At 44.7% G+C, this 26,217-nt stretch overlaps 2 protein-coding genes across 2 annotated transcripts in view; both read right to left on the bottom strand.

The window, feature by feature from the left end:
* Nucleotides 1-16,304, bottom strand: part of Hecw2 (HECT, C2 and WW domain containing E3 ubiquitin protein ligase 2) — a 116,899-nt gene extending 100,595 nt beyond the window's left edge. The window contains exons 1-5 of the mRNA XM_059278373.1: nt 14,938-16,304; nt 13,455-13,550; nt 5,548-5,698; nt 4,850-4,953; nt 4,257-4,381 (exon numbers count right to left, since the gene is read on the bottom strand). Of these exons, the coding sequence (XP_059134356.1) occupies nt 4,257-4,381; nt 4,850-4,953; nt 5,548-5,698; nt 13,455-13,550; nt 14,938-16,231 (1,770 nt within the window). The 5' untranslated portion in view covers nt 16,232-16,304. The remainder of the gene's footprint in view (nt 1-4,256; nt 4,382-4,849; nt 4,954-5,547; nt 5,699-13,454; nt 13,551-14,937) is intronic.
* Nucleotides 16,305-20,498: 4,194 nt separating this feature from the next.
* On the bottom strand, nt 20,499-25,266 carry LOC131923199 (E3 ubiquitin-protein ligase HECW2-like). The gene is made up of 3 exons (XM_059278136.1): nt 25,224-25,266; nt 22,992-23,161; nt 20,499-20,645 (listed from the first exon to the last, which is right to left on the bottom strand). Exons 1-3 carry the CDS (start codon nt 25,264-25,266, stop codon nt 20,499-20,501), a joined length of 360 nt encoding a protein of 119 aa, XP_059134119.1.
* Nucleotides 25,267-26,217: the final 951 nt, after the last annotated feature.

Below are 26,217 nucleotides of genomic sequence, written 5' to 3'. Positions count from 1 at the left end.
GCTTAATGATACCACAGAGATGAGGAGCTTGTAGCAAAGACCAGCCCAGACAGAGAAGTCAGAAGCCCCACTTGGTGACATCTCTCATAGTCTGAACTCAGTGGGGGAGAGCATTCACACTGTAGAAAATGGTAAATCAAAACCAGGCCTCAGGATTCATTGTTTTGTGACCCATCCAGACCATAGGCCGACAGTCTGACTATAACAAACAAGGTATTATTAAAGCCATCCAGGCGCATGTTGTCCTTTGCTGTGGGATGGTCTGTATGTCAAGAGTGTTGCTGATTGGTTAATAAATAAATCACTGATTGGCCAGTGGCCAGGCAGGAAGTATAGGCGGGACAAGGAGGAGAATAAAGCTGGGAAAGGGAAGGCTGAGTCAGAGACACTGCCAGGCGCCACAATGACAAACAGCATGTGAAGATGCCGGTAAGCCACGAGCCATGCGGCAAGGTATAGATTTATAGAAATGGATTAATTTAAGCTATAAGAACAGTTAGCAAGAAGCCTGCCACGGCCATACAGTTTGTAACCAATATAAGTCTCTGTGTTTACTTGGTTGGGTCTGAGTGGCTGTGGGACTGGCAGGTGAGAGAGATTTGTCCTGACTGTGGGCCAGGCAGGAAAACTCTAGCTACAGTCCTTGTCCTAAAATGTTTACTCTCTGGCCCTTCACAGAGAAAGTTCTGTAGACCAAAGAACTCGCTAGAGACAAAAACATGCTAACATCCCACATCAAAGTAAGCTGTTGCATCAGGAACAGCTCCCATACGTACTACCTGGCAGGGGTCTGGGTCCAGCTCTCCTGTGTCAACACAAAGCCATTCCTGTCCTTAGCCACTTGTACATTAATAGGGGTGGCAAAAATCAACAAATATCTTTTTTTTTTCCCCTCGAGACAGGGTTTCTCTGTGTAGGTTTGGAGCCTATCCTGGAACTTGCTCTGTAGACCAGGCTGACCTTGAACTCACAGAGATCCGCCTGCCTCTGCCTCCCGAGTGCTGGGATTAAAGGAGTGTGCCACCACCACCCGGCTATATTGACAAGTTTACTTAAAAAAAAATACACGGATACACATACACATATGAATACACACACATTCTCCTCCCACAGACCACAGGGTCTTAAGTAACCCAGGTTGGCTTCTGCTTGATAGGAAGTCAAGGATGACCTTGAACTTGGGATCCTCTGCTTGCCTCTACCTCCCACCGGGGATAGTTACAGACATACAACACACTGAGTTCAACGGGGTTGGGACCCAGGGCTCGGGCAGACACTCAACCAACTGAGCGATGTCTCCAGCCCTGGAAGCCTTTTTCTCCCACGTATTCCAAATGGTTAGTTTCCCCTCCAAAACACAGCACATAGCGATCTACCCGTCTTCATCTCTAGAGATATGCACTAGGCCAAGCCACCTCCTCGGTCTAATCACAGGGCCTTTTCACTTGTCTCCTTAACACCACTGGTGCCTCCTAAGACCCATTCTCTGTAGAGCATCAAGAATGAACTCTGAGAAACCCTGTCTCTCCCACGAAAGCAACACATTTAGAACAAAGTTCATACAAAGTCTAAATTCATTTCCAGATCATGTAAACACTCTATTCCTGCGCAGCTCTCCAAACTTAACTTCTTCCTGTCCCCAAGGCATTGCTTTGCTTAGTAAAGATGGTTTGCTGTCCCTTGACATTTTTCGACAGTGTGAAATGTGGCTGGCTCCCTTGGGATGACTGTTGGCTACCCAAGTGTCCCCAAGTCAAAGCTGGTTGTGCCCTGCCCCCAACCCTGTCATACTGCATCATCAAAATTTTCTTTTTGTTCATTATTCTCTTATCTATATCTGTCTGTCTTGTTTACCACCAAGTCTAGATCGTTGTAGGGAAATCACAGGGATTTGATGAACAAAATGAATAAACAAACAAATAAAAGCTTGAGTTATCTGATTCTAAGCCCAAAGCTCTTTTCCTCTACAGCATGAGAGGTTTTGTGTCTTGCAACAATTCTAAATGTTAGTCTATTCCTCTTTGTAGAAAAGTTTGTGATCTCCTAGAATCATGCCATATACAAAGTTAGGTTCAAGTTTGACTTCCTAGATTCAAGCCTGATTTCCCTGCATCCCATTCTCTCTACACACCAGCACTACACTACTGTACTGCTAGCCCAGCTTCAGTGTTCCATGACCACAACAGTCTCGAGGATCTTACTTTACAGACACTGCTCCTTCTATGCAGACTGCTCTTGATGTTTGTGTTTGTGGGTCAAATTCCTATTCGGCCTTCAGAACCCTTTGCAAATGCATTCCCATCTATAAACCCTTTTCTGTGCATTCCCATCTATGACCCATTCCCTGTCCATTCCCATCGATGACCCCTTCCCTGTGTATTCCCATCTACATGATCCCTTCCCTGTGTATTCCCATCTACATGACCCCTTCCCTGTGCATTCCCATCTATGACCCCTTCCCTGTCCATTCCCATAGATGACCCCTTCCCTGTGCATTCCCATCTACATGACCCCTTCCCTGTGCATTCCCATCTATGACCCCTTCCCTGTGCATTCCCAGTGGGGTTACACACTCACTGTTCCTGTGCATCCCTTCTGCATAATCGTCAAAACACTGCAATGTATTTTCAAGGCTGAGATTCCAAGACCCATGGGTGCTGTCATCTATACATTCCTAGGACTTAGCTCAGTGCCTAGTATATAACGGAATTAATAGAAAGTTGGCAAATGTGCAAATGCCTAAGCCCTCATGCAAGCTGTGAAGACAAATACCATGCTATTTATGCTCTCTCTCCACCCAAGTCATTTTTATTCCAAGATAAACCTGTAAACTGGAACATAATGATGAGTAAATCAGGTAGACGCACATACTAACGAAGTTAGACAGAAACACAAGAATATCAGTAAATAGGTGCACAGTAACTACCTCACAGACACCTCCAGGTACTAGAACAATGCCGGTGTTTACTTTTTCCCTTTGGTCTAGTCTGATTTTCCTAAGATGTTTAATTTATTTTTCCACATTCAGTTTTTCCCCTCCATTCTAACTTTCCCGTTATTATAGTTATTAATGTGAGATCACTACTATTCAGGGCCATCCTCAGTGTCCAATCTTCAGTTTCTAACCCACCAAATCCTGTCAACTTCCTGCTGCTCCCTGTCCTGCTGGGGCCTTCTCTAGTTGAGGATCCTCTCAGGTCATGTCCTGATGAATGGATTCTACCCAGCTGAACTTATAGACAATATATCCTTTATTGTAGATCATTCCATATACAATTAAGACAGCCTTTCTCCAATTAACACCTTCAGCAAAGCTGTTCCCTCAACACCCAGAAACTTGTGGAATGATCCTCCTGGTATGATTGATTGTGTGGCCCTCCCCCATCCCAATTCACTTGCTGAAACCTAATCACCAATATGATGACATCAGGAGGTAGCTCGGCAGTGGATAAAGCATAATGAGGATCCTCCTGAGTGGGATCAGTACCTCCTAAAAGCAGAACCGAAGGCAGCCCTCACATCCTTTCAGGAAGGCGCACAACCCATGAAAGACATCGTCTGACTCCAGATCAGCCAAAATGATCCTGGACGTCACTGCCCCCGAGATTGTGGAAAAACGAATGAACTGTTGCTATTATTATAAGCCAGTCAGCTCTAAAGGATTTCGCTTTTGTTTGTTTGGTTCTGGATGTCTGCTGTGGGATGTCCTGTATGCTGTGAATATATGTTGCTCTGATTGATTGATAAATAAAACGCTGATTGGCCAGTAGCCAGGCAGGAAGTATAGGATAGGCGGGACAAAGAGAGAGGAGAAGGGGGGAAGAAGAAAGTGGAGTCAGAGAGACGCTGCCAGCTGCCACGAGGAGAAGCATGATGCAAGATACCAGTAAGCCACAAACCATGTGGCAAGGTATAGATTAATAGAAATGGGTTCATTTAAGATATAAGAACAGATAGCAAGAAGCCTGCCAAGGCCATACAGTTTATAAGTTATATAAGTCTCTGTGTGTTTAATTGGGCCTAAGCGGCTACAGGACTCAGGTGGACACAGGAATACTCCAGTTACAGATATCTGTTACATATAGCAGGCAGTTTATATGGGCTCAGTGGTTTAAGACGCAAGTTACTTAACACAGTTTGGAAGACACCAAGCACTCTGGAAATACTCCAACGAGGCCTACATTCATTACAGGAGTGAGGGTCATTTTCTTCAGCCTGTTTTTTTTTTTTTTTTGTTTTGTTTTTTTTCTACTCACAGGGTTAGAATGCAGCACAGTGAAGAACTCTGGGCTGATGAGGAACTTCACAGGGGGCGACTGTAACAGCAGCGTGAGCCTGGATCTGGAGGTAGAGTGAGGCAGGACGTTCTCCCGGCGGAAGTCTAATCAGACAGACCAAAGGCTTTCAGAACTAAACAATACAAATGCTACTTACATCATGTGCTATGATTTCAACTCCCTGAAACTACATTTTTTTTATTTACCAAAAAAAAATGCATGCCTAAACCTGACTGTTCTTAGTGGCACTAAAATGATATTGGATATCATTTCTAGTTGTTACCAATGTCACAAAACATCCACAGCTTTTAAAAAACGGCCAGACTCTTGTTCCACGTTGACCCAGGTTCTGAGACTGTGGTGATTTTTCAGCCTATTTGGTTTTTGTGATACTTTTCTCAGAACCCATAAAAGGTGAAGTATTAGGAAAGACTTCTGTCGAATTATTTATTTATTTCTTTTTAAGTTGTCTTATCAGATCTACAGGAATTCTCTCAAAGAAGAGCTCATTTCTCAGGAATCCTTGTTCTTTTTCTGTATTTCTGAGGTTGCAGCCAAAGGCCCTGTCTTACCTGCGCTGGCTTGGTGGAAGTCGGCTTCCTCCCCTGCCCCATCCAGAGCACTGGCATTTTCCTCGGGCCTCTCGTCAGTCATGGTCCTGCGGATGCTCTGATAACTGAAAGCGTGGACCTGGGGTTACATTCCAGCCCTCGGACGCTGCCCGAGAGCCCCGAAGTTTGAGGCTCCCATCCTCCACCTCACAGAGCTACCTGTTGCTTAAGTAAATGACAATGCATCGAAGCTGTTTATAGACCATTTTCCTGACAAATTAATAAAACTTAAAACTGTGTCCCTTAACCAAAGAAAAAACTATAATGAAGGAGAAAACAGGTTTCTGTTCCACAGCAATTAGTTTTTTGGCAAAGAACGACTGCTTTGGAAGGTTAGGTGATACAGCTGCAGAGCAAGGGAAAATTCTAGAGGTCAGAAGTCCAGCTTCAGATCCTAAATGTCTATACGTGCCTTACTAAAACCCAATGCATGATAGGAATTGTGAAGATTATTTTCTCTGTAGTTTCCCAGAACGCAAGTGTGTTTATATGTTTATATTTTGTTTTCTTTCTCCCAAGAGAAGTCGAATGGCGTCTACGACACATACGGCCCAGTGACAGGACATCAAAGTTGAAAGAAGCAGCCAAGTCTCCTACTCTGCTCCCTGTAAAAACCCAACCCCAACAGAGAGCAGTAACAGTAGGAGGTGTGCGCTCACCGCCGGTTCAGCTGCTCCATTTGCTGTATGGAATTAGATCTCTGCAGGACCTGTGGGGCAGGAGGAGCTGTCGGCCGCTGCCACGTCGTGGTTCTGTTTACATGATCCACGTAGAAGATTCTGCCGTGGCTGTCGATGCGCGCCTCCCAGTCTAAAGAGCAGGAAGGCACCAAGAGGGATGAGAGGAGGGGCTGGGCCAGAAAGGTGGTTCATTAAGTTCAGCACAAGTTTTCTCTCCCTCACACACTGTAATTTGTGGCTAATGACACATACCTCACAGCGTAGTCCAGCATTCCTCCCCAATCCACTTGGGAAACTGTTGTTACTAGTTATTAAGTCTCCACAGAATGTATGATACAAAACTCTCAAAGAATTTCTAAAGGCAAAGGATCTTTTCATGTTGCCTACCATCATCATCCTTTACACATAAGCATCTGTTTTAAAAGTACATGTAGGGTGGTATCATTATATTGTTGATAGTTTCACGTCAAAAATGGTATTGGTGTTTTTCACCCAAATTTTATCTTTTTCTTTCTCCTCTGCCTGCACCTTCCCCCTTCTCTCGTGGCTTAGCAGACAGTTCCATGTGCATTTATACACAATAGTGGTACATGTAGGTTTCTGAATGGACCGTAGCTAGCCATCCACACACTTCATGGTAATCAAACGGCATCATTATCTACGCATATCAATCTGCTCTCTCCTGGAGGGAAACGTATTTTTAGAGCAAGGACAACTTCTCCCCTCCAACTTTAGATAAATATAATGCTTAAAAAGACTATCTAATTGTATATTAAGTATCATAGCAAGTGTTTTGGTCTCTGGAAACCAATGTATAAATGCGCATTCAGTGAAATTGGAGAATAGTCTGCAGAACCAGGTGTCCTGATCCTATAACTAGATGGCCCTTTCCTATTTAAACTGACAGAACATGGTCTGATCTTTTCAAAAGACAAATTTTCAGAATTTATTACCTTTGGGAGGAGGACTTTATACAGGAAACATGAAAACATCAGAGACCCATTCTTTGTTCAGAAAAAACAAATCTTTCTAAATTTGTATTTCTGAGTAAATTAATTTAAAAATTAACAAACACTTTTCTCCTGAGAAGTTCAATTGGCTCAACTTTTCCAGGTTATCACAAAACTCATCACTGACTCCCTGAATCTGGTGCAGGAGCCCGCGAAGAAGGCATGAGCTTTCCTTACTACCTGTGATGTGCTTGCCCGAAGTGAATGGAACAAATACCCCAATCCAGTCCTTATGGTTGTGAAGCCCTGCACTGTAGGCCCAGCCGGCACTAGACTACACTATCGCTTTAGCTGCGGGTGGACAGGCATCTTATACTGACCAGGCCACACTGTTACAACTGCCAAGTGGAAGGAAAACTGAGCAGAGATAGAGCACCATAGCCTCTCAATGCCACTTACTTCCAAGGTTGGTGGGGGGGAGGGTACAGTGAAGCTCCCTATACAACTGGATTCTTTGGGTGCAGCTACAATTTCATCAACAGGACATTTCTGGAAGACTTCATCTCACGCTCGGTGTGCCTCACGGACATATGGTAAGCATGTCTGAGAAGCATTTTCAAAACCCCTTTGATCTGCTCTACAGTTCTGTTTTCTTCTACACACACTTGTCTGTCTCAGACATCTCAAGAAGCCATGTCTCCCATCTCCTCTATCTTGTTAGAGCCAGGAAAATCTACCCACTGACAGCATGTCAAGCCAAATTCACCTGAAAACAATTAGCAATTTTGTTCACAAGACTGTTTATAGTAGCTCTCAATAGAAAAAAAAGTACAGAATAGGTCAATCAGAGATCGAAAAAAGAACAGAAAGCTAAGTAGAGGAGTCAAAAAGAAATGTGGCCAAGCTTCCAAGGTAAGGCTGTTACTAAAAACTGGCCCTGGAATTCTGGCAGCTAAAGCAGAAGGAAAACACATTGCTGCATACTTTCCACTTCCTGACAAAAGAAAGCTTTAAAAAGCAAAACAAAACAAAACAACAACAACAAAAAAAACCCAAACCTTCAGCGATGGAATTGTTTCCTTGGAAATAACTAAATAAAGATTAACCTAACTAGATATGTATGCAGCCTGTTCAACAGCTTACACAGGTAGCCAAATGGAGACATCTGGAGGAAGGATCCCCCAATACAGTTTCCACTGTGCCTTGTGCAAACCATATAATAAGAGAACAAATAATTTTAAATGATATAATTCTATAAAAAGTAACAATCCTTTTATTACCTTCCAACAAAGACCAGGGACAACCCAATTTGTCATTCATTAAAGACATTTTTTTATGTACAATTGGAAGAAAAAGAAACCAGAACCACAATTTTGCTCTCTAAGAATATAGAAATCTGAATGTACTTTGAAGGCTCTTCTTATCAAATAGCACATCTTCAGATCCGCAAGACTGCTGATTTCAAGTGGGTGTTTGGCATTGGATTGGGAAAGACTGTTAATGCTGTTGGCATTCTTCCTGCCCAAGTGGTCAATATCTGTAGGACGATTCACTACCATCATCACTAGCACAGTTATTGTGAAGGGTATAACCTCTTGTGTGTCTTTCTATTGGATCTGATTGGGTCTTCACATAAGAATGCACGTGAGTACTCACTGCACCATCATCGTTTCTTTCAGAGAGATGCAATAAGACAGGGATGGGCTGAGTTAGAAGGCAAGGTCTGGACCCTTCCTGTCTTCTGCCACAGGGCAGCATAAAGTGAACCGTCAGGATGGAAGGAGACTGAGAACAATGGCCGCAGTGGGTCTCAGGAAGTAGTACATTAAACTAAAGAAGTCTGGTTTCCAGCTGGGGTTTGTTACATCCTTGCTGGAAGACCTTCATCGACCGTGTCTCAGTGGATCACCATTTTCTTTGATTTTAATACAGAGGTTTGTGCTGCTTGCATAAAATACAAAATATGTGATCTGGGCAGTCAGGACAGCAGGAGAGGTAGGAAATCAGTAGCTGAGGACACAAAAGGATCTTCTAAGGTACGGGTTGCATAGAGTGTCCTGCTCAAAAGATTGTGGGCTGAACTTACTCTTTGATGTATTTATTCCAATAAAAAGTATTAAAAGTTCAAGTAGCTGCATATTTTCCTTGTTCTTCAGGGTTTTTGTTTTGTTGTTATTGTTGTTGTTTGTTTTTAAAATATAGTCTCATTATGTAGCCCTTGCTAGCCTGGAACTCACTAAGTAGACCAGGCTGGACTTAAACCCACAGAGATCTGGCTGCCTCTCCCGCCTGAGTGTTGAGACTGAAAGTGGGCAATACCAGGCCTTCTGTAGTCTTTGGTTTTTAAGAAGTATCTTTGAAATTAAATGTATCTTCTTTTCCATAAAAGTCAATCTTAAACTCCAAGGACCGAGTCCCTAAAATTTTTGAGAGTAATTATAGTTTTCAGAGTCACTGACTGCTTTTAGGTCTTTGATTTGAAGGATGCTTTAACCATGAAAGGGAAAAATCACAAAAAGCCAATGCCTCTCACTGTGTTCTTCCAACCCTGCCTATTTATACCCACCATGTAAGTAAAATCACCCTGACCGGGAGGCAGCCACTAGAAGCTACTGTCCCTGCCCCTGACTGTTCCTCCAGGATCTGTTCCTAGGGCAAAACTATCCTTGGGGGACAGGGGGGTGCATCTGCGTCAATTCTACACTGCCTCCTGTACAGCCATGAGTTAAGCCACAGTTACCCCAGAGCTGATCTGAAGAGACAGGAAGCCATTTTTTCAGAGTGGCTATGTTAGCCATCCCATCTTCCCTTTGATCTTTACACTAAAGAGACCCAGAGGGCCAACCTGATAAAGCACTGGGTGGCCTCAATCCTGAAGCTCCTCTATGTGCCAACACCACTGATCGAGCACGACAAGACACAGCATGTTTTTAAGACCCCAGGTTACTCCCAACTATCATGTGCACTCCAAGGCCCCGAGTTTTCTTATTCCCTACGGCTGGTAGAGCACCTCTCAGCCAATGATGGGAGGCCCTCACGTCTCAGATCACGTTCATGGGCCAAAGCAGGAGTAAGTCCTTGAGGACCAGCTGGTAGGGTCATTATGACAGACAAGCAACAGACACTGAGTTCAAGTCTGTGCCTGGATCCAGGGACAGGAGAGGGACTGGAAGCAGCCGCAAACACCTCCTTTAAATTAAACACTTCAGACAGATGTTCAGAAACTATTACCAGGCCATGGAGACTACCATGTGACCAGCCACAGCGCTTAGCTGATAATGTCTGCGCGAGTCCCTATTGGGTTTTTATTTTACTACTACTACTACTGCTACTACTACTACTACTACTACTACTACTACTACTACTACTACTATTTTGGTTTTTCAAGACGGGGGTTTCTCTGTGTAGCCCTGGCTGTCCTGGCTGGCCTCCAACTCTGAGATCTGCCTGCCTCTGCCTCCCAAGTATTGAGATTAAAGGTGTGCATGGCCTTCGCCCAGCTCTAATTGGCTTTTCAACTCTTTGAAGGGCAGTGTAAGTTGGCTAGGTACTTTTTCTCAGCATCTGGTAGGAAACAAATACAAGATAAAAAAAGAAGCGTCAACCTTGAGAAGCATCCAGACCCAAAGTGCACTGGTTCCATGGCTTGCTTGTCCTTCCAGGATGGAGACAGCAAGGTGCATGCAGAGCAAAGGGTGCTGCTCATCTAGACACAGCGCTGAACAGGGCCGATCTATCCGGATCACTTAAAGGTGGCTCACACTGTCACCGCGACTCCTCTCATAAGACAAGGACGTCCCCAGACGGGGTCCTGCTGGATAAGCCTCTCCCACGAGAAGAGAAAGGTGCACCTCCCCAGGTCTGACCTCAAAACACAATATGATGAGGTTGCAGCAAATCCCCAAACTTTCTACTGTGCCTGGAGTGTTTCTGGCACCCAATAAACAGCATGCCATCATGAAAGTCTGTGGTGATATTTTGTGTATGATCTAACAAATAAAGCTTGCCTGAAGATCAGAGGGCAAAGCCAGCCACTAGTTAGCCATAGAGGCCAGGCTGTGGTGGCACACACCTTTAATCCCAGCACTTGGGATCTCATGCCTTTGCTCCCAATACTTGGGAGGCACATGCCTTTAATCCCAGCACTATGGAGGTTGAGACAGGAAGTGATTACGGTTGGGTGGAGAAAGGAATAAAAGGTGGGAGGAGAAAGGAGCTAGGTCTCTTTCAGACTGAGGCGTGGGCGAGGTAAGAGGTGGTGGCTGGCTGCTCTGCTTCTCTGATCTTTCAGCATTTACCCTGATATCTGGCTCCAGGATTTTATTAAGACCCATTAGGATTCATGCTACAAAAGCTACCTTAGTGCCTGTATAGACAAAAGGTCAGCTTTACATTCACCTACCCACACAGCTCGCCTCTCTTCTAACCTGGGATTAGACTACTAGATCTGGGGGAAGAAATGTCTCTGGTTCAGCTTTTCCTAGTATGGGACCTTAAACAAGTCCTTGAAATTGTCAGGGTTTCATACACACAGGACAAGAATCACCCTGTCTGATTTCTATGCCTCCTTTGATAAACTAAAGATAAGACTTCCTTAATCTATCTTTCAAAATTATTATAACACAGAAAATTAAAGAGAGTATGTGCCTTATAAAGTATAAAGTTGCAAAGCACTGCATAATCCTGAGTTATTATAAAAAACAGTAGTTCTTTAAGTATAACTGTCAGCTGGGCTGTGGTGGTGTACTCCTTTAATCCCAGCACTCGGGAGGCAGAGGCAGGTGGATCTCTGTGAGTTCAAGGCCAGCCTGGTCTACAGAGTGAGTTCCAGGACAGCCAGGGCTACACAGAGAAACCCTGTTTTGAAAAACTAAAAAAAAAAAAAAAAAAAAAAAAAAGGGGGGGGACAACTGTCAACCTTAACACAGGGCCCTTAGCTGAGCCACAGATTTAAGTCAGGGACACAGCCAGAAGCAGCAGAAAAAGGCCAGGTTGGGAGGGGATAGCCAGCCAGCAGAACAGTCAAGTAATTAAACAAAGTGTTACAAAGATGAGCCATGGGAATGGGTACAGAGCTGAGCAGTCGTCAGGTGTGGAGACCCCAGCCTCCTCGTCAGCGGAGTCTGCAAACTTCCAAGCTGGTTGTTAGTGTAACACGTCTATGTTTCTCATTTTTATAAAGACATACTTTAAGAGCTGAGCTTCTGAAATGAAAAGACCTGGTTACCTAGTCTTTCTGGAATGTCATTTGCTGAGCGTGTGCGGAGACGTGTCTCTCTGAAGGCACACTGGGAGTGTAGATGGGACAAATCTTGGTTGTGTCAAGACTGTCCTACTGTCTTCAGATGTTTGACATCCCCGCCCCCTCCTCCTGAAGTCCAGCACCACACTGTTAGGAGGGAAGGTAGTTCATGGACTCTGAAGTGGCTGGCACTCAGAACTGCTCCCAAAACAACTGAACGGGAATAGCCCTTAAGACTCATCTCCTGTACACCGTCACTCATTAAACAAGACATACGGTTGAATCACTTTTACTCTTTGGGCTTATCATCAAATGCTATAAAATGCCAACTGTTTGCCAAAAAAAAAAAAAAATTATCCATATAGTTCTATTATCAGTGTTTGAACAAGGGCATTGAGATATCTTGATTCGGGATGCTAATTTCAGCAAGAAAGCATCTCTTTTAAAAATGTAAGCTCTAGATCAAAATTATGTCCAAAAAATACTAGAGTAACTCGATGTGACTGGAGGGTGCTTGTTACCAGAACATTCATGCAATGCTATGCTTCCTTTTCCAACGCCCAGAAACTCTATGACTGATCCACATATACAAACAAAGCTCTGCCGCAACCCTCTTCTGCTGTTCCCAATCCACTCTGCTCCGATTATACCAAGATATCCCCCAAGAGTAGTATTCGATTTTTATCCAAATGTATCAAAAATGGAGGGGTCTGTGTCCAGCAGAATTCCAGGAGGACCAAGCCAGTTATTTCTAAACTACAATAGTAGCATGTAGCTCTCTTGCCAGCTCCCTCCAAATCTCGCCAGTGAGTATTTCAGCACTAGAACTGCGTGCTGCTTTCTCTTTACAGCCCGTTATGTAAGGTATATGAAGGCCCCCACGTGACAGGACAGGTGAGGAGAGAGGGGAGAAGAGGGTGAAGAACAAGGAAAACAGCACCTCACCAGGGCCTCTCCCCAGCTGCTTCTCCATCAGCTCATCTACAGAGCCCCTTCCTCAACCCCCACAGTGAGCTGCTCTCCACACACTGCTGTCAGGGACTCCAGAGATTTAAACAGACTTCATCTTCCATGCTGATTATGAGTGGGTTAGTGTCACTCAGGCTGTGAATCGTTTCCCCCACACCCCTAGTCCTCAAACGTCTATTAAAGTGCTCAGTGTCTTCCGGGAGTAAAAGAATGAAACACCCTTTGAATCCTTAAATAGTGGTTATATCCTCCCCCAAAACTGTGGGCTGATTTCTGAAATTAATAACATGTCCTATATATCCTTAAGGAAAAAAAAAAAAACAACAAAAAACTAAGATCCCTGTGCTTAATAGTTTAAACAGATGGAAGAGACGAAAAGCCAGTCCGTTACAGGGTGAGGTCCTTCTGACTCTTAGACTTGCCTACTCACTGAATGAAAACCATGCTGCGGTGAAGAATAATTGAAGAGATTCTCTTATGCGTCTAGTGCCTGAAATATGTGGATCTACTTTCCCAGCTATGGCATTTTCTCCACAGGCGGCACAGCTCTTCCTAGCTGCCCTTGCATTCGGACTAGTACCGGAGAGGAGTGACCATGCAGAGCATCCCGGATTACAGCCCCTTGGTCATCTCCCAGACACTTCCTTCTCCAGGACCCACGGAACGGAGCTGCCTGTTACCCCTGTGCACTGCCAGGAGGGTAGGTTTAGCTAACAGCTGCTCACTTGGTGGGAGAGCCTCGTCTACCCTCTGGTACCGGCTGACGTCCTGCCGCACTGAAGGTAGTGACCGCAACGGCTGGTGGCCATTGGCCTGGGAACCTAGGATTAAAGGTAAAAGTTACCCAAGTTACTCGGGGATTGCTTCCCCTTTCGTGTCAAAACAGGTGTCTCTCTATACGCACATATGTGTGCGCGTACATACACACACACACACACACACACACACACACACACACTCACAACAAACACACACCTCTAGGATAGATGTCCTGGGATTACATATGTAATTGTAGATTTACAATCTACAAATGTAGATTACATATGTAATTAGTAGATTGACAGAGGAGAACTGAGAGCTTTAGGCTAGCCTGGGCCACAAAGGGAGACCCTGTCGCGATAAAAAGCAAGCAAACCAATCACACATCAGTCCCAGGCAGGGCTATGCTCTATGCTCTCTTTTATCTCATTTCCCACATGGATTAGGAGCTCAGAAGAGGTGACCCAAGAGAAATGTCCCAGCATGCATCTTTCGTTGCCCCTCATTGACTCTAACTTGCTCATGCACTAATACCTTAGGGTCACAAAGTGACCACAGGTTAATGAAAAGCAAAAGAGGGGTCTGAGGGAAGGAAAATGATAACTTAGAAAAATAAATCACACAATAAGAAAACAATTCCTAGGGCTGGGGTGGACCTCAGTCATACAGTACTTGCCTAGCAGGTCAACTCAAGACTCTAGCATCAATCCCCACTCCAGAAGAAAAGGAGTAATTCCTATTTGAGCCTTTGCTATCCAGGCACATAAAACTGCCCTTTCTCTCTTTACTGCTTTTCTCTAGAACATTTGGAATAAACCATTCCTGGGAGCCACATTCACTGAGATTTGGGTCCGATTTTAGGTCTGAACCTGCAACTTGAAGTTCTTTCCTCCTGTCCTCTGTCTTCACGCATCGGGACGCTCACTTAACGCAGCCGACATGACATCTCTTGGACAAAGTTTTCATGCAAAGCCCACACTAACTGTCTGTCCCAGAGCTTTAAGAAAGAGGTGCTCCTGATAACCCCTACATATTACAATAAGGTTGTGACTGATTTTCGTATCTTAAGATTGAGGTCTGCTGTTTGCCAGGCCTCTTACGGCAGCAACAGATGGTCTGTGTTTTAAAAAAGACTGAATTTGAACCCAGGGCGTTGGGCATGGAAACCATGCCATCTTCCTTCCCAGCTCTGTGAATGGTAAACGATTAAGCCTCTTGGGCTGGCCTCTCCAGATCTGGACTGGTAGACCAGATGCACGAGAAGGGCGTCTGTTTCCATCTCTTCCCCTTCCTATCCTTTTGCTAATTGGTGAACTCCAGGTGAGGAACTCACCTCTCTCTTCACAGACACATGCAAGCTGCATTATAATTTACATGGAGGGAAACCGTAAGCCTTCTTTTGGGGCAGTCATGCTTAAGCCGATAGTCATGCTGTCTTCTATATCCTACCTCCAGTGGCGCCCTCCTCCTGGGCAGTGGCCCCTTCGCAGGCACCTTGGGTATCCCCAGCATCCCCATCTTCCTGGGGCTGGCTCTCGGTGTCAGCAGCGGCAGGAGCAGCAGCAGCTCCCTCCAGACTCCCCCTCCTCTGCCAGACCTCCCCCAGCTCCCCCTGCTCAGATAAAGCAGCAGCTTCAGCCCCTGGCCCTTCGTCTTCCCTACTGGGCACCTGCACAGCAGGTAAAGAGCCTGGAGTGCAAATGGACTCCTGCGACCCCTCGGTAGGGCCGCTGCTGGTGGGCTCAGCAGCTGCACAGGCCCCATCTTCCTCCTCTTGAGAAGAAAAGGCTGGGGTTTCTGGATATCGCGCACTCTCCAGAGACGAGCACCGTGTCTCCACCGAGGACAGCTGCGTGGTTACGCTGTCATTGCATGAGCTGTCAGCTCCTTCCAAGTCACTCTCTCCCTCGGGCCTGGTGCTGGCCTCACTCACACTCTCTGTCCTGGCAGGGTCACTGGGCTCGGTCTCAGAGGACACCTGGGAAGGTTCAGATCCCTGGTCCAGGGACTCGGTCTCACTGGCAGCTCTGCGGCTCCCTCCAGATGTATCAGAGGCTCCTCCTGTGTCTGCGCCACTGGTGGGCTGATCGGCCTCTTGAGAGCCTGACAATTCAGTGCTGCCCTGGTCAGCACTGGGGTGGGGCTCTAGGCTGGCTTCATTGTCCTCAGGGGCTGCACTTGCGGGCAAGGAGCTGTCTGCAACCTCGGGAAGGTTCTCGGGCCTCTCTTCTAAGGAAGCAGCTTCATGCACAGAGGCTTCCTCATTCTCAACGGGGTTGTCGTCCTCTGGCTTGGTCTGAGATGCCAGGCTCCCAGCGTCACTTCTGGATGCCCTGCTGAACATGATCAAGCCTCCTTCCTCCTCCAAGGAAGACGGGTAGCCTAGGTCTTGCTGGAACTCGTGGTCCTCTTCATCCGAGTCTATATGAAGCATGGCATTGAGTCTGGTGTCAGTGGGAAAACTACTCCTCAGTTTGGGAGAGGCTCCTATGGACCGCTCAGAGGGGATGGCTGCCCCTGGCCTGGAGGGGCCATTGTGTTCAATAGCATCCAAGTAATCATTGAGCGAATCCTGGCGGCCTCTGGGAGGTGAGGTTCTTGAGGAAGTAGAGATTAAGTCCTCTGTGTCAATCTCCAGAGTAGAGCTAGTCCTGAAAGAGTGCTTGGGGGTCCCATCAGCAGCACTGTCCTCGGACACTGGCCCATTAGCACAAACAGTACTGTCATGATGGCTCCCTGGCATGTCCTCATCGTCAGAAGGGCTGCCCAGGTCTCCGTTCACAGTGTTGACCCCGAGAATGGTGCCAACAGCCTCCGGAGATGCATCTGAGTGAGAAAGTAGCACTTGTGAGCAGGAGGAAGAAGATACAAAGATCGACTGTCCCGAAACTAACCAGGTTGCTAAGTTCCGTCATCCCGCATGACCCTGGGCATCGTCACCAGCTGCTAAGGTTCACCACCCCTCGCTAAATGAGTATCCTGTGTCAAGCTTGGTACAGGAGGTGAAGATACGCTCGCTTGCAAGAAACTTCAGCCTAGCTTCAGATGCAAGCATAAAACATGGAGCAGTCTTTGCTAAACAGATTTTCCTAAGTGCTTGGAAAGCCATTTCATTTTTAGCCCTGGACACAAAACAATCCTGCTTAAATGCTAACTATCAATCAAGTAAATTTAACACGTGCTTACGTGTTTACACAGATATCTCACCTTCGTGGACAGAAGATGTGACTTCTACTTTAAACTGGAGGTAGCCACTCACGTGGTCAGCTGGGAGCCTTCTGCCGAGGTTATAGCTGAGCATTTGATCACTGTAGGAGGAGAAACGGCCCTTCATCCCGACTGGACCTCAGCCTTCTTCCCACAGGCCACCCCACGTCCCACAGACCGCCCTCGGAACTTTCAGAATTTTAAGTAAATACAGGCCCAGGCACAATAAGACCCGGTGTGTTATATGACCCATTTGCACAAGTGACCCAGGGACAAAAGGAAGTCTTGCTATAGGACACATTCAAGGAGATCGAGAAAACACAAAACTAGGCCACTCCCAGACGGCAGCCCCAACTGTGTGAGAAGGATCGGGGGCTGACCTCACCTCCCTCACCTACAAGATGGGGCTGCTGGCTCCCATTCTCGGGGAGCCTGGCCTACCACTGGGTCCCAAGTCCTAACAAGGTGTTCTGTAGTGAGGGAGAGGACCATACCCCATGTCTGGTGCTAGAGGGGACCACAACGGGACTGCTCATTTTCTGGCCTGTCTCAGTGCTAGTCTTAGGCTACTGGCTTTCCCAGAGATGGAATCATCCAGCTATTTCAAGTCCGCATCTATTTCCCAGATTCAAATGCAAGCAACTCTAGTCACATGATTTACTAATTACAGAAAACAACCAAAAGGCCAATGAAATCACACTATTTCTGCTCTCACACTGCCCTCTACTGGCTGTTTTTGAAAGAGACGCATCTGCACCACTGTACAGTTTAGAGTTTCTGGTTAGCTTTGGAGCAGCAACCTACGTAGCTTAGTTTTGTGAACACACCCTTAAGTATATATATAAAATCGCAATTTACCAATTGGTAACTCAGCTGAATTAATAGTCCAGTTCTTAGACGTTTCTTTTTTTGATGACATGATTTTTGTCCTAGATTGATACTATCCATGTTTTGCTTCCTCATATGGAGTGTTTACTGAGCGACATGCACATGTTGCTGAGGACTCTAGGGATATACTGTTCTTTACTCCCCTGGCCACTTGGTAGGGAGCATCAACCCTGCTTTCTAGAGGAAGACCTGGATGGCAGACCTGGGATGAGACATGTATCATCCTGCTGCAGACACCCCTGCCAGGCAGCCTCTAAAGCACGAGCTCATCTTACGCAGTCTGTGATTCCAGGCTGTTTTTTTGGTGGAGTTCCTCACACTGCCATTCTTACTTGTGGTATACCTGACCATGATACAGCTGTCAATGCTCTCTCGCTGGACTGGGAGTTGAAACATGTATCACACTGGAATGTTTGATAGAACTGCATGACAGCCATGATCAGCATAAAGGCAGGGGTGCCTCTTTTGGCTCCTCACCCCTGTATTCCTGTGTTCCCAGCATTTAGAGAGCGCACACAGGAATGCTTGCACACTCATGTGTGTGCCCGGGAACAATTCCTATGGCCCTGTCTCTGCTTCTTGGCGTTTCATCTCTTCTGACACTCAGTCTTCTAATAAAGCCACCATTTCCTTGTTAAAAGAGACTGAGGGCTCCTCCCTTCTTCTCCCCCCAAATAATGACGCTGTTGATGGAAGACTCACAAAAGCAACGGTTAAGGAGGAGAATGAGAGCTTTGTAAGAATTGTAGGGAAAGGACTGTGCCCAACTGTTTCCGTGACTGTCTCATCTCTAATACTCAACAAAGCTCTTGACATTTATTAGGCACTGACTGTATACATAATAACCGACTGCCAAATGAGAACCTTTACTTGGAAGAATTTTAACTTAGAAAAGTCCTCAGTTCATCTATTCCACATCAAAGCTCGGAAAAGCTCCCTATGCCTCAGATCCTCTGGGAAGAGTGTGCTACTGTATGGAGTGCCAGTCTGGGGGCTTGGTCCTCCTCCTGGGCTTGTCCAGTCCTACTCTGACTCAAACTGCTTCCTGCTGTGATATATCATTATGAAGAATATGCTATACATTACTATTATAAAAAATGAACAATAAAGAATTTCCTTAGATGCCTGAGGCATTTTCTGCTGATCAGGGGAACTGCTAAACATGGGACCATGACATGTCTTTCTGGAAGAAATCCAGCCTTGCCATGAACAATGTTACATCTAAACAGATGCTTCAAAAATAGATTAGGGAATGTGGCTTATCCCATACAGCCCTACCTTGGACATTTTCAACTATTTCAGATAGCTACGGTTCACCAAATATGTAACTAATCAACTAGATGGAAAAAAATAATCAGGTCAGAAATATTAACATATGCCAGTATCTGGTATGATGGCAATGCTTTTAACCCACTCACAGAGAAATATCTTAGTTCTGATCATTTATGAATGTATTTTGGACTTTCTTCCACTAAACACGGGACTGGGGCTGTGCTCCTGTGGGTGCCCAGCTCTTTAGAAGACCAACTCAAATAGTAGAGAGTTCATGGCAGTTTGAGTACTGACAAGATTTAGCTCTTTCTTGATCATTCTTGCTGTCAGTATACAAAACTGATACACATATATTACATGAATTTGATGATTATAATTAATATAAATCAAATGGGAAAGGTATTAGGTTTATTGTAGTCAATCCTCACCATAATCTTTCACTGTTAACACATGCTAAAATAATTTCAAAAGCTCTCAAAACATATCTTCTAGAAGCTATAATTATTTTCCTTAAAAATAATATGTAACTGTGATTTCTCAGCTTTTATCAGATAAACAAGCCTCTAGAATTTCGTATTATCTCTTTACTTTGTGTGGTCTGTCCAACCACAACATTCACATCTTCAAGTCAGGAGGAAGAGGAGAATTCATTAGAACCTATGTGTTTTCTGTTTGAAGGACTAGAGGGAATGTGTAACCTGGATAGTTATTTTCAGATGAGGAAACTAAAACCCAAGAACACCGTAGTGAAGGTACAGGGTTGGCTTTCCACAATTGGAAACAATTCCAACTGCTACTCCAGATGTTTCCGAGAACAGAGGGTCTCGAGCAGAAGGACGGAGCTCAAACCTCAGCTCTACGACTGGCCTGCCAGCCTCAGATGCCTCAGTTCTGAAATGGTTGACATCACATCATCTACCTCTTGGAGTTACTGAGGCTGCATCGGCAAATCCATGTACTCGTCTAACTGCTGACCGAGTGTGAACTCAGCATCTCATGGGGTCACCCTCATACTCCTGCAAGGATGGCACTCACACTAATTACTCTTGCTGTTGCCACTACTGTATATTCAAAAGGTTTCCCTGCACTGAAAAAAGACACACAAAATGTTCTCACTGAGCTATCCCAGAGTACTTGTAGTATGAAATTTGCTAGTACGTATGACATAAAAATACATACATAACAATGGATGAGGTGTGTTGTATTTCTTTACTCACAACCTATAGACAGCTCACAGGAATGAAAAACTAAAACTAAGTCCCCATATAAGTTTGTTTTTGTGTTTCAGGAATAAAGGTAGGCTCTGTGGATTGAATTCAGCAGGATAAGATGAAGGAAACATGATGCCCATGAAGGGGTATTATAGCAAGATTTCAACATGCCCCCAAACGAACTGAACACTCTAAGATTTGTCATTGATTGCTATCTAGGTGAATCTTGGAAAGGGGATTGATACCACAAGAAAGTGTATCATTAAAATGGGGTATCTGGGTCCAGTGCACTCTACTGAGCATAAGCGCACTTTTATTTTTTATAGAGACACATCCCACTTCTCATCACCAAGACACACCCCAGGACCGCCAAGCACCACTTCCGCTGCCTCGGCCTCAACTGATCTCAAGGTCCCCCAAAGTGAGAGCTGGTTACCCGATGGCTTGCCGCTCCAGCAGCCTCTGCACCGGAATGGTTAGCTTCCCCAGGAAACGTTTGATGATAGGGCGGCTCTTGGCAAATTTGTCTTTAATTTCGATTTCTAAGACATCAGTTAAAAGTGCAAAAAAGGAGTATTTCTGAAACCAAAAACAAGCACCACGTTGGCTTAGAAGACAAATGGAACATTTTATCATTTTATCGACAGAAAGTGCTATTCCTGAAACTCTAATGACAAGCAGAGTCCACATTACCAGCTTCTGTCAATCCTGTACTCACATAAAACTATTGAAATTCATGATTCTTAAAACAAAAGTTTAAGATCTGAATGACAGCAGACGTCTTTTCATCCAATGAGCCACTTTTTATCCACTTCCTTGATTCAGTAGTCACAGAAGATACTATCAAGTATTAAATTATGCATCCAACACTTTACCGGAGTAGAAGGAAAAATCAGGAACACCGATTCTGTTTTTATTCAAAAATTTGACCTTAGTAAATGATGGAGGCAGGAAGCGAGTGTGAATCACTGTACTTGTCCTTGACGGTGTCCATGCAACTCCAGCCATGTGAACAGTACTACTAGCCTGTTTGACATTTAGGCATCACTAGTCTATTTAGTATAATAATTAGAGTTCTCCAGAAGGCAGAGGAATTTGCTTGTCTGCTTAATGGAAAATAGCACTTGCTGAGAATAAGAAGGCTCCACGTAAGCATCTGAGTAGGTAGTCACATTAATACTTGAAGCTGAGTGTATTGATCACCACAGATAGAAATGGTTAGATCATAATCTCAGCTACTCCATCAGGTCAAGAAGTTTGTAAATGCACAGAGCTGGGCAGGCTGTTATGTAGTCAGTGTAGAGTGCTTGGCTAGCCTATGTGGCAGCCCTGGTTCTGTGCTGGGCAGTGTAAAAAGACAGCACTAGAGAGGTGGAGACAGGAAGTAATATGGTTGAGCAAAGAGAGGAATATAAGGCAGGAGGAGACAGGAACTCAGTCTCTTTCATTCTGAAAATTCGGTAGAGATAAGAACTCTAGTGGCTGGCTGCTCTGCTTCCCTGATCTTTCAGCTTTCACCCTCTAATATCTGACTCCGGGTTTTTATTATTAAGACCAAATAAGATTTGTGCTACAGAGTGATAAGTTTTAGGCCTCCTGAAGGCCTCTCCGCCATCGCAGCAAAGCGAATCAGACTGAATCAGGAAAAGCCCACGTTTAATGGGTAAAGCACTCCTGGGCAATTCCCCAGCTCCACAGAGAGGAGAAAGGGATGAGACCCACAAGTATGTTTTCTGGGATGCAGCTTATATATTCCCTGTGGGAGTCATCCTGAGCCTCTCTGGGGGAGGAGCTGTGTTTGGCTGACTCTGAAGGGGGCGGGTCCAGAGAAAGAGATAGGAAGGGGAGCTGAGGTGGATCTTCCACCAGACTCCTTCCTCACACAGAGCACTATGGTTTGTTTGGTTTTTATATCTACTATGGGCTTTCTACAGCTCACACTGAAAAATATTTTATATTTTCTAGGCTTCAAGACATAGAAGATAAGGTGCTGTGACTTTTGCCATTATAATATCATGTTGTCTTAGAACAGGTATAAAAAAACGCAAGCAACAATCTGCTATTCAAAAAAGCCACAGGGCTGTTCAGGGGACACATCTTTCTGTGCTGGATGGTAGGATAATGAAGCTGTGAGGAACTCTATGGGACCATCAACATAATCTGCCTTCACAGGGATGCCGACTTCCTGGATGGCTCATCCAGCAAAAATCTGAAAGTTCATAAAAACATTTGCTAAAGCCCATGGAGAGAAACTTCTTTAATTTGGACTGACTATATGCTAGAGCAAAAGATAAAAAATTTAAATATAAACCAGCCTTTCCCCCTTCAACTCAGGCTCTGCTATGACTCTGCAAGGTAATATTTTAATTCTCCTGTTCTTGCGGAAACTTTCCTACATTTTGTTCCTAGTGAACTTTTTGCATTAATTTTCAGTTTTAAAAAACATTAAGATATTTATTTTGGGGCTGGAGAGATGGCTCAGAGGTTAAGAGCACTGGCTGCTGGTTACTCTTCCAGAGGTCCTGAGTTCAATTCCCAGCAACCACATGATGGCTCACAACCATCTATAATGAGATCTGGTGCCCTCTTCTGGCCTGCAGGCATACATGCAGACAGAACACTGTATACATAATAAATAAATACATCTTTAAAAAAAAAAAAAAAAAAAAAAAGATATTTATTTTGATTACTAAGCCTTTAGCATACCATTAAATTTGTACCCTAGAAGTGACCACTTACTTCACCCATCTTACCACATACCTGGCTCTAACAAGAAGGAAACAGCTCATATACAGCTTTGAGACAACAACACTCAACACTGGAGCCATCTTGCCCACACCCATTAACAACCCAAGGCCGCACAGCATTCAGAGAGAAAAGACAAATGTGCCAAGCAGAAGCCACCCCGCCCCGCCCCCTTCTTACCTCTCTGTGCCAAATGGGATTGGTGGTGTTGCTGATGATAGTGGACCTTCTCTCCTGGCCGTGGTGGGCACACGTAGGGAAACTGCTCTTCTTCCCTGGCTGAATGGACATCTTAAGATAAGGGTCAGGATTGAAGAACATCCCTTTCTTGAGCCCAACTGCCCTGAGATCTTTAAATAAAGAGAGAGAGGGGAGGAGAGGGGGGAGTGGGAGAGAGGAAAGGCAGTAGGTGAGGAAGGTACAGAAGAGAGGAGGGGGATCCAGACATCCCAGTTAGCACAAAACTCGGGCGTCCTTAACTACTCCAATGCTCTAACCAGAAAGGGGCCAGTCACACAGAGCATTTAGTCCCACTGTGCGCACATAGAGAATGACAAGCAGGTCATGGAAGGACTTTCAGCTGGGGCAATCTCCAAGGTGGCCAAATTAAAGCCAGCCCCTTTTCATTACCTTATGCCCCTACACCTGGAACTCTTTCAGGCCATATGCCTGTTGGTCCTCATCATCTTTTTCATGGTGCAGTGTGGTTGGTCAGCCAAAATGTAAGACAACCTCTGTATAGAAATTCTCAATAATCAATCTCCACAAATATGTCCTTTCATAAAAAAGACCCACATACATAAAATTACATATATCTATACTATATATATATGTATACATGTATGTATGTATAAGTTTGAACCAAGCTTAACTTGAGATCAAAATTTAAAGCACACATTCATTTGTATTACATCTTAAATGTCATACATATTTTATAAGGAGTCCAATATGTGAATGCAATTATTTTAAATAATTCTTCAGTTATTTTTTCCATAACCTATAAAGTAATTTAAATATTCAGTGAATATAACTTATAACTTACCTTATTTTTACAATATGTTTTACATGAGATGAGCTGCTAAAAGTCTTAGCTGAAATCTGCTCAGCGAGGAGACATTTAAATTGTCAGGCTAACAGGCACACAAATGTCTAGAACTAAAGCTGGCTTAGCTGGGCCCACAACACCTTTCTGAGGCTGTTGTGGTATTAATTAAGCAGTAGGATTAATGGAACTCTGGAGGCTAAACCATCTTGAAAGCTGTGGAAGAGACTGCATTTTTATACGATTCAGATCAATATGGAGGTCTTGAACACTCCAGCTTAGAGAGCAATTATGCACAGAGAGACCCCTGCCTTGGCTAGATCAGCAGGGAAAGAGATGCTGTGTCATGGCTCCGAATTAGAGGAGGTCAATAGGGGTCACCTAGGCCTTGAGTTTTATGTATTCGCAGAGCTCACTCTCCGGGAAAGATGGCCTGGTCCATAAGAACTCATGGCCTAGATACATGTGATGAAGACAGAACGGGGCTGTAATGACACACAGTTAGCCGCGGAAGAGACAGGGTAATATGTCAGCAAATATGGAGCCAGTCAACAGCAAGGCCTCATGTTAACAAGGCTGCATGAGATATAGATTGATTGCTGACCTAGAAATCAACAGGAGAGGGAAGGGATAAGTAGGGGATGAGTCAGACACTCTGAGAAGCTGCTGTCATTATCCCAGGATCCCACTGTTGACACTTCATAGACTGTGCTCATCGACTATGCAGTCATTATGAAATGCAGATTTTCATTCGGCTGTTCACCAACTGCATGTTTTCCCTGTTGGTATAAAGCAGCCTCGAGGAGAAAATGCAGCTCACACACTCATTTTCTTTCCCTTCTTGAGTATTTCTGCCTCAGACTCAAGACAGATTGATAGCCTCTAGATATTAAGTTTACTTCCAAGCAGGGGATTTCCTTGAAGTAGATGCAGAGTAACGTGGATAGAAATACCTGCTACAAAGTCTGACAGAACCAATTCATTCACAGACAAGCACTCCTTTCAACACAAAAGCATTCCACCAGCAGATTGCTGCCAATGTGATAAAGGATGTCAACATCAGATAACCCTGACGCCAACTCTTCTACAGTGAGACGCTGCAGAGATGAATGCATCTTCATTAACACAGGTGATAAACTGCCAATTATCTGTTGACTGGGCTCCCTTTTTACTCATCTTATCTCTGTTCTTGCTTCTCTTTATTTTCCTTTGTTTCACTGTTCACACACAGCCACATCAGGCAGCAGACCAAAGAAGAACTCAAAGCACGTGCTAAATACCCTGGCTTTAGCCCCATTTGGATAAGATTTAAAACACTAATCAAGGCAGTTTTTGCTGAGGCTGTAGAGTTCAAGTCTCTGGGTCCTTACGTATCCTTCGATAATCAGCCAGAGCAACTTTGCAGGCAGCCATCCGGTCTGTCAACCATCTTTCAGATAAATGTGTCACCTACTATCAGTCCACAATGATGTTAGTTGTTTTAGAATCAACCTTATAGAATCCATTCCCCTCCCATGATTTTACACATCTCTGTACACTCGGCAAATGTCTATCTAAAAGACAAACACATCTAGGGCAGCCAGCTTCTGTGTGAACAGAGGTGGGATGTGACAGAAGTATTTCAAGATGGATTCGCGGATGTGCGCCGAGAGCTTGTTTCTTATTTTCAGGAAGATGGCCTGTGATTTTACTTTACAGATAGAAATTTGCCTACAGTGAGTTAACAGCATTGCCTCTGAAGTCACAATCAATGTGTGACTGCCATGTTTAAAGTGATATACATCAACCAAACACGTAGTTCAACAGCACTAACCTACAGAATCGATAGAGTATAGCCACCGTCATCAGGGGTGGCTAACTGCTCCCTATTGTCACAAGAGGCTTCAGTGTCCATAACTCCTGACAACTTCCCAGGTCTAAAGCACGAGCTGTCAATCATCAACAGGAAGCAGTGTGCAGGCAAATGCTATAACAGACAATGGGGCTTTTTTTGGTTTTGTTTTGTTTTTATTTTTTTGAGACAGGGTTTCTCTATGTCATTTTGGTGCCTGTTCTGGATCTCACTCTGTAGACCAGGCTGGCCTTGAACTCACAGAGATCCACCTGCCTCTGCCTCCTGAGTGCTGGGATTAAAGATGTGTGCCACCACGGCCCAGTGACAATGGGGCTTTAAAGTATTGAAAAGCATTTAAAGTCCCCAAGATCCCCAAACAAACTATTTATTGGCCTGATCTGAACCATAAGCCACCAGGTTACAACTTCTGAGATTCACCAGGAAGTGGAAGGAAGGGAAGGAGGCCCTAAAATGTACAGCCCCACAGGAAGCGAAAAGGACGACACAGAACTAAACAAAAAGAAGACTGT

The sequence above is a fragment of the Peromyscus eremicus genome, chromosome 13 (assembly GCF_949786415.1).
Source record: "Peromyscus eremicus chromosome 13, PerEre_H2_v1, whole genome shotgun sequence".
NCBI classification, from domain to species: Eukaryota; Metazoa; Chordata; class Mammalia; order Rodentia; family Cricetidae; genus Peromyscus; species Peromyscus eremicus.
Note: the sequence above shows the minus strand (reverse complement) of the source record. Positions and strands in the feature narration are given on the sequence as shown.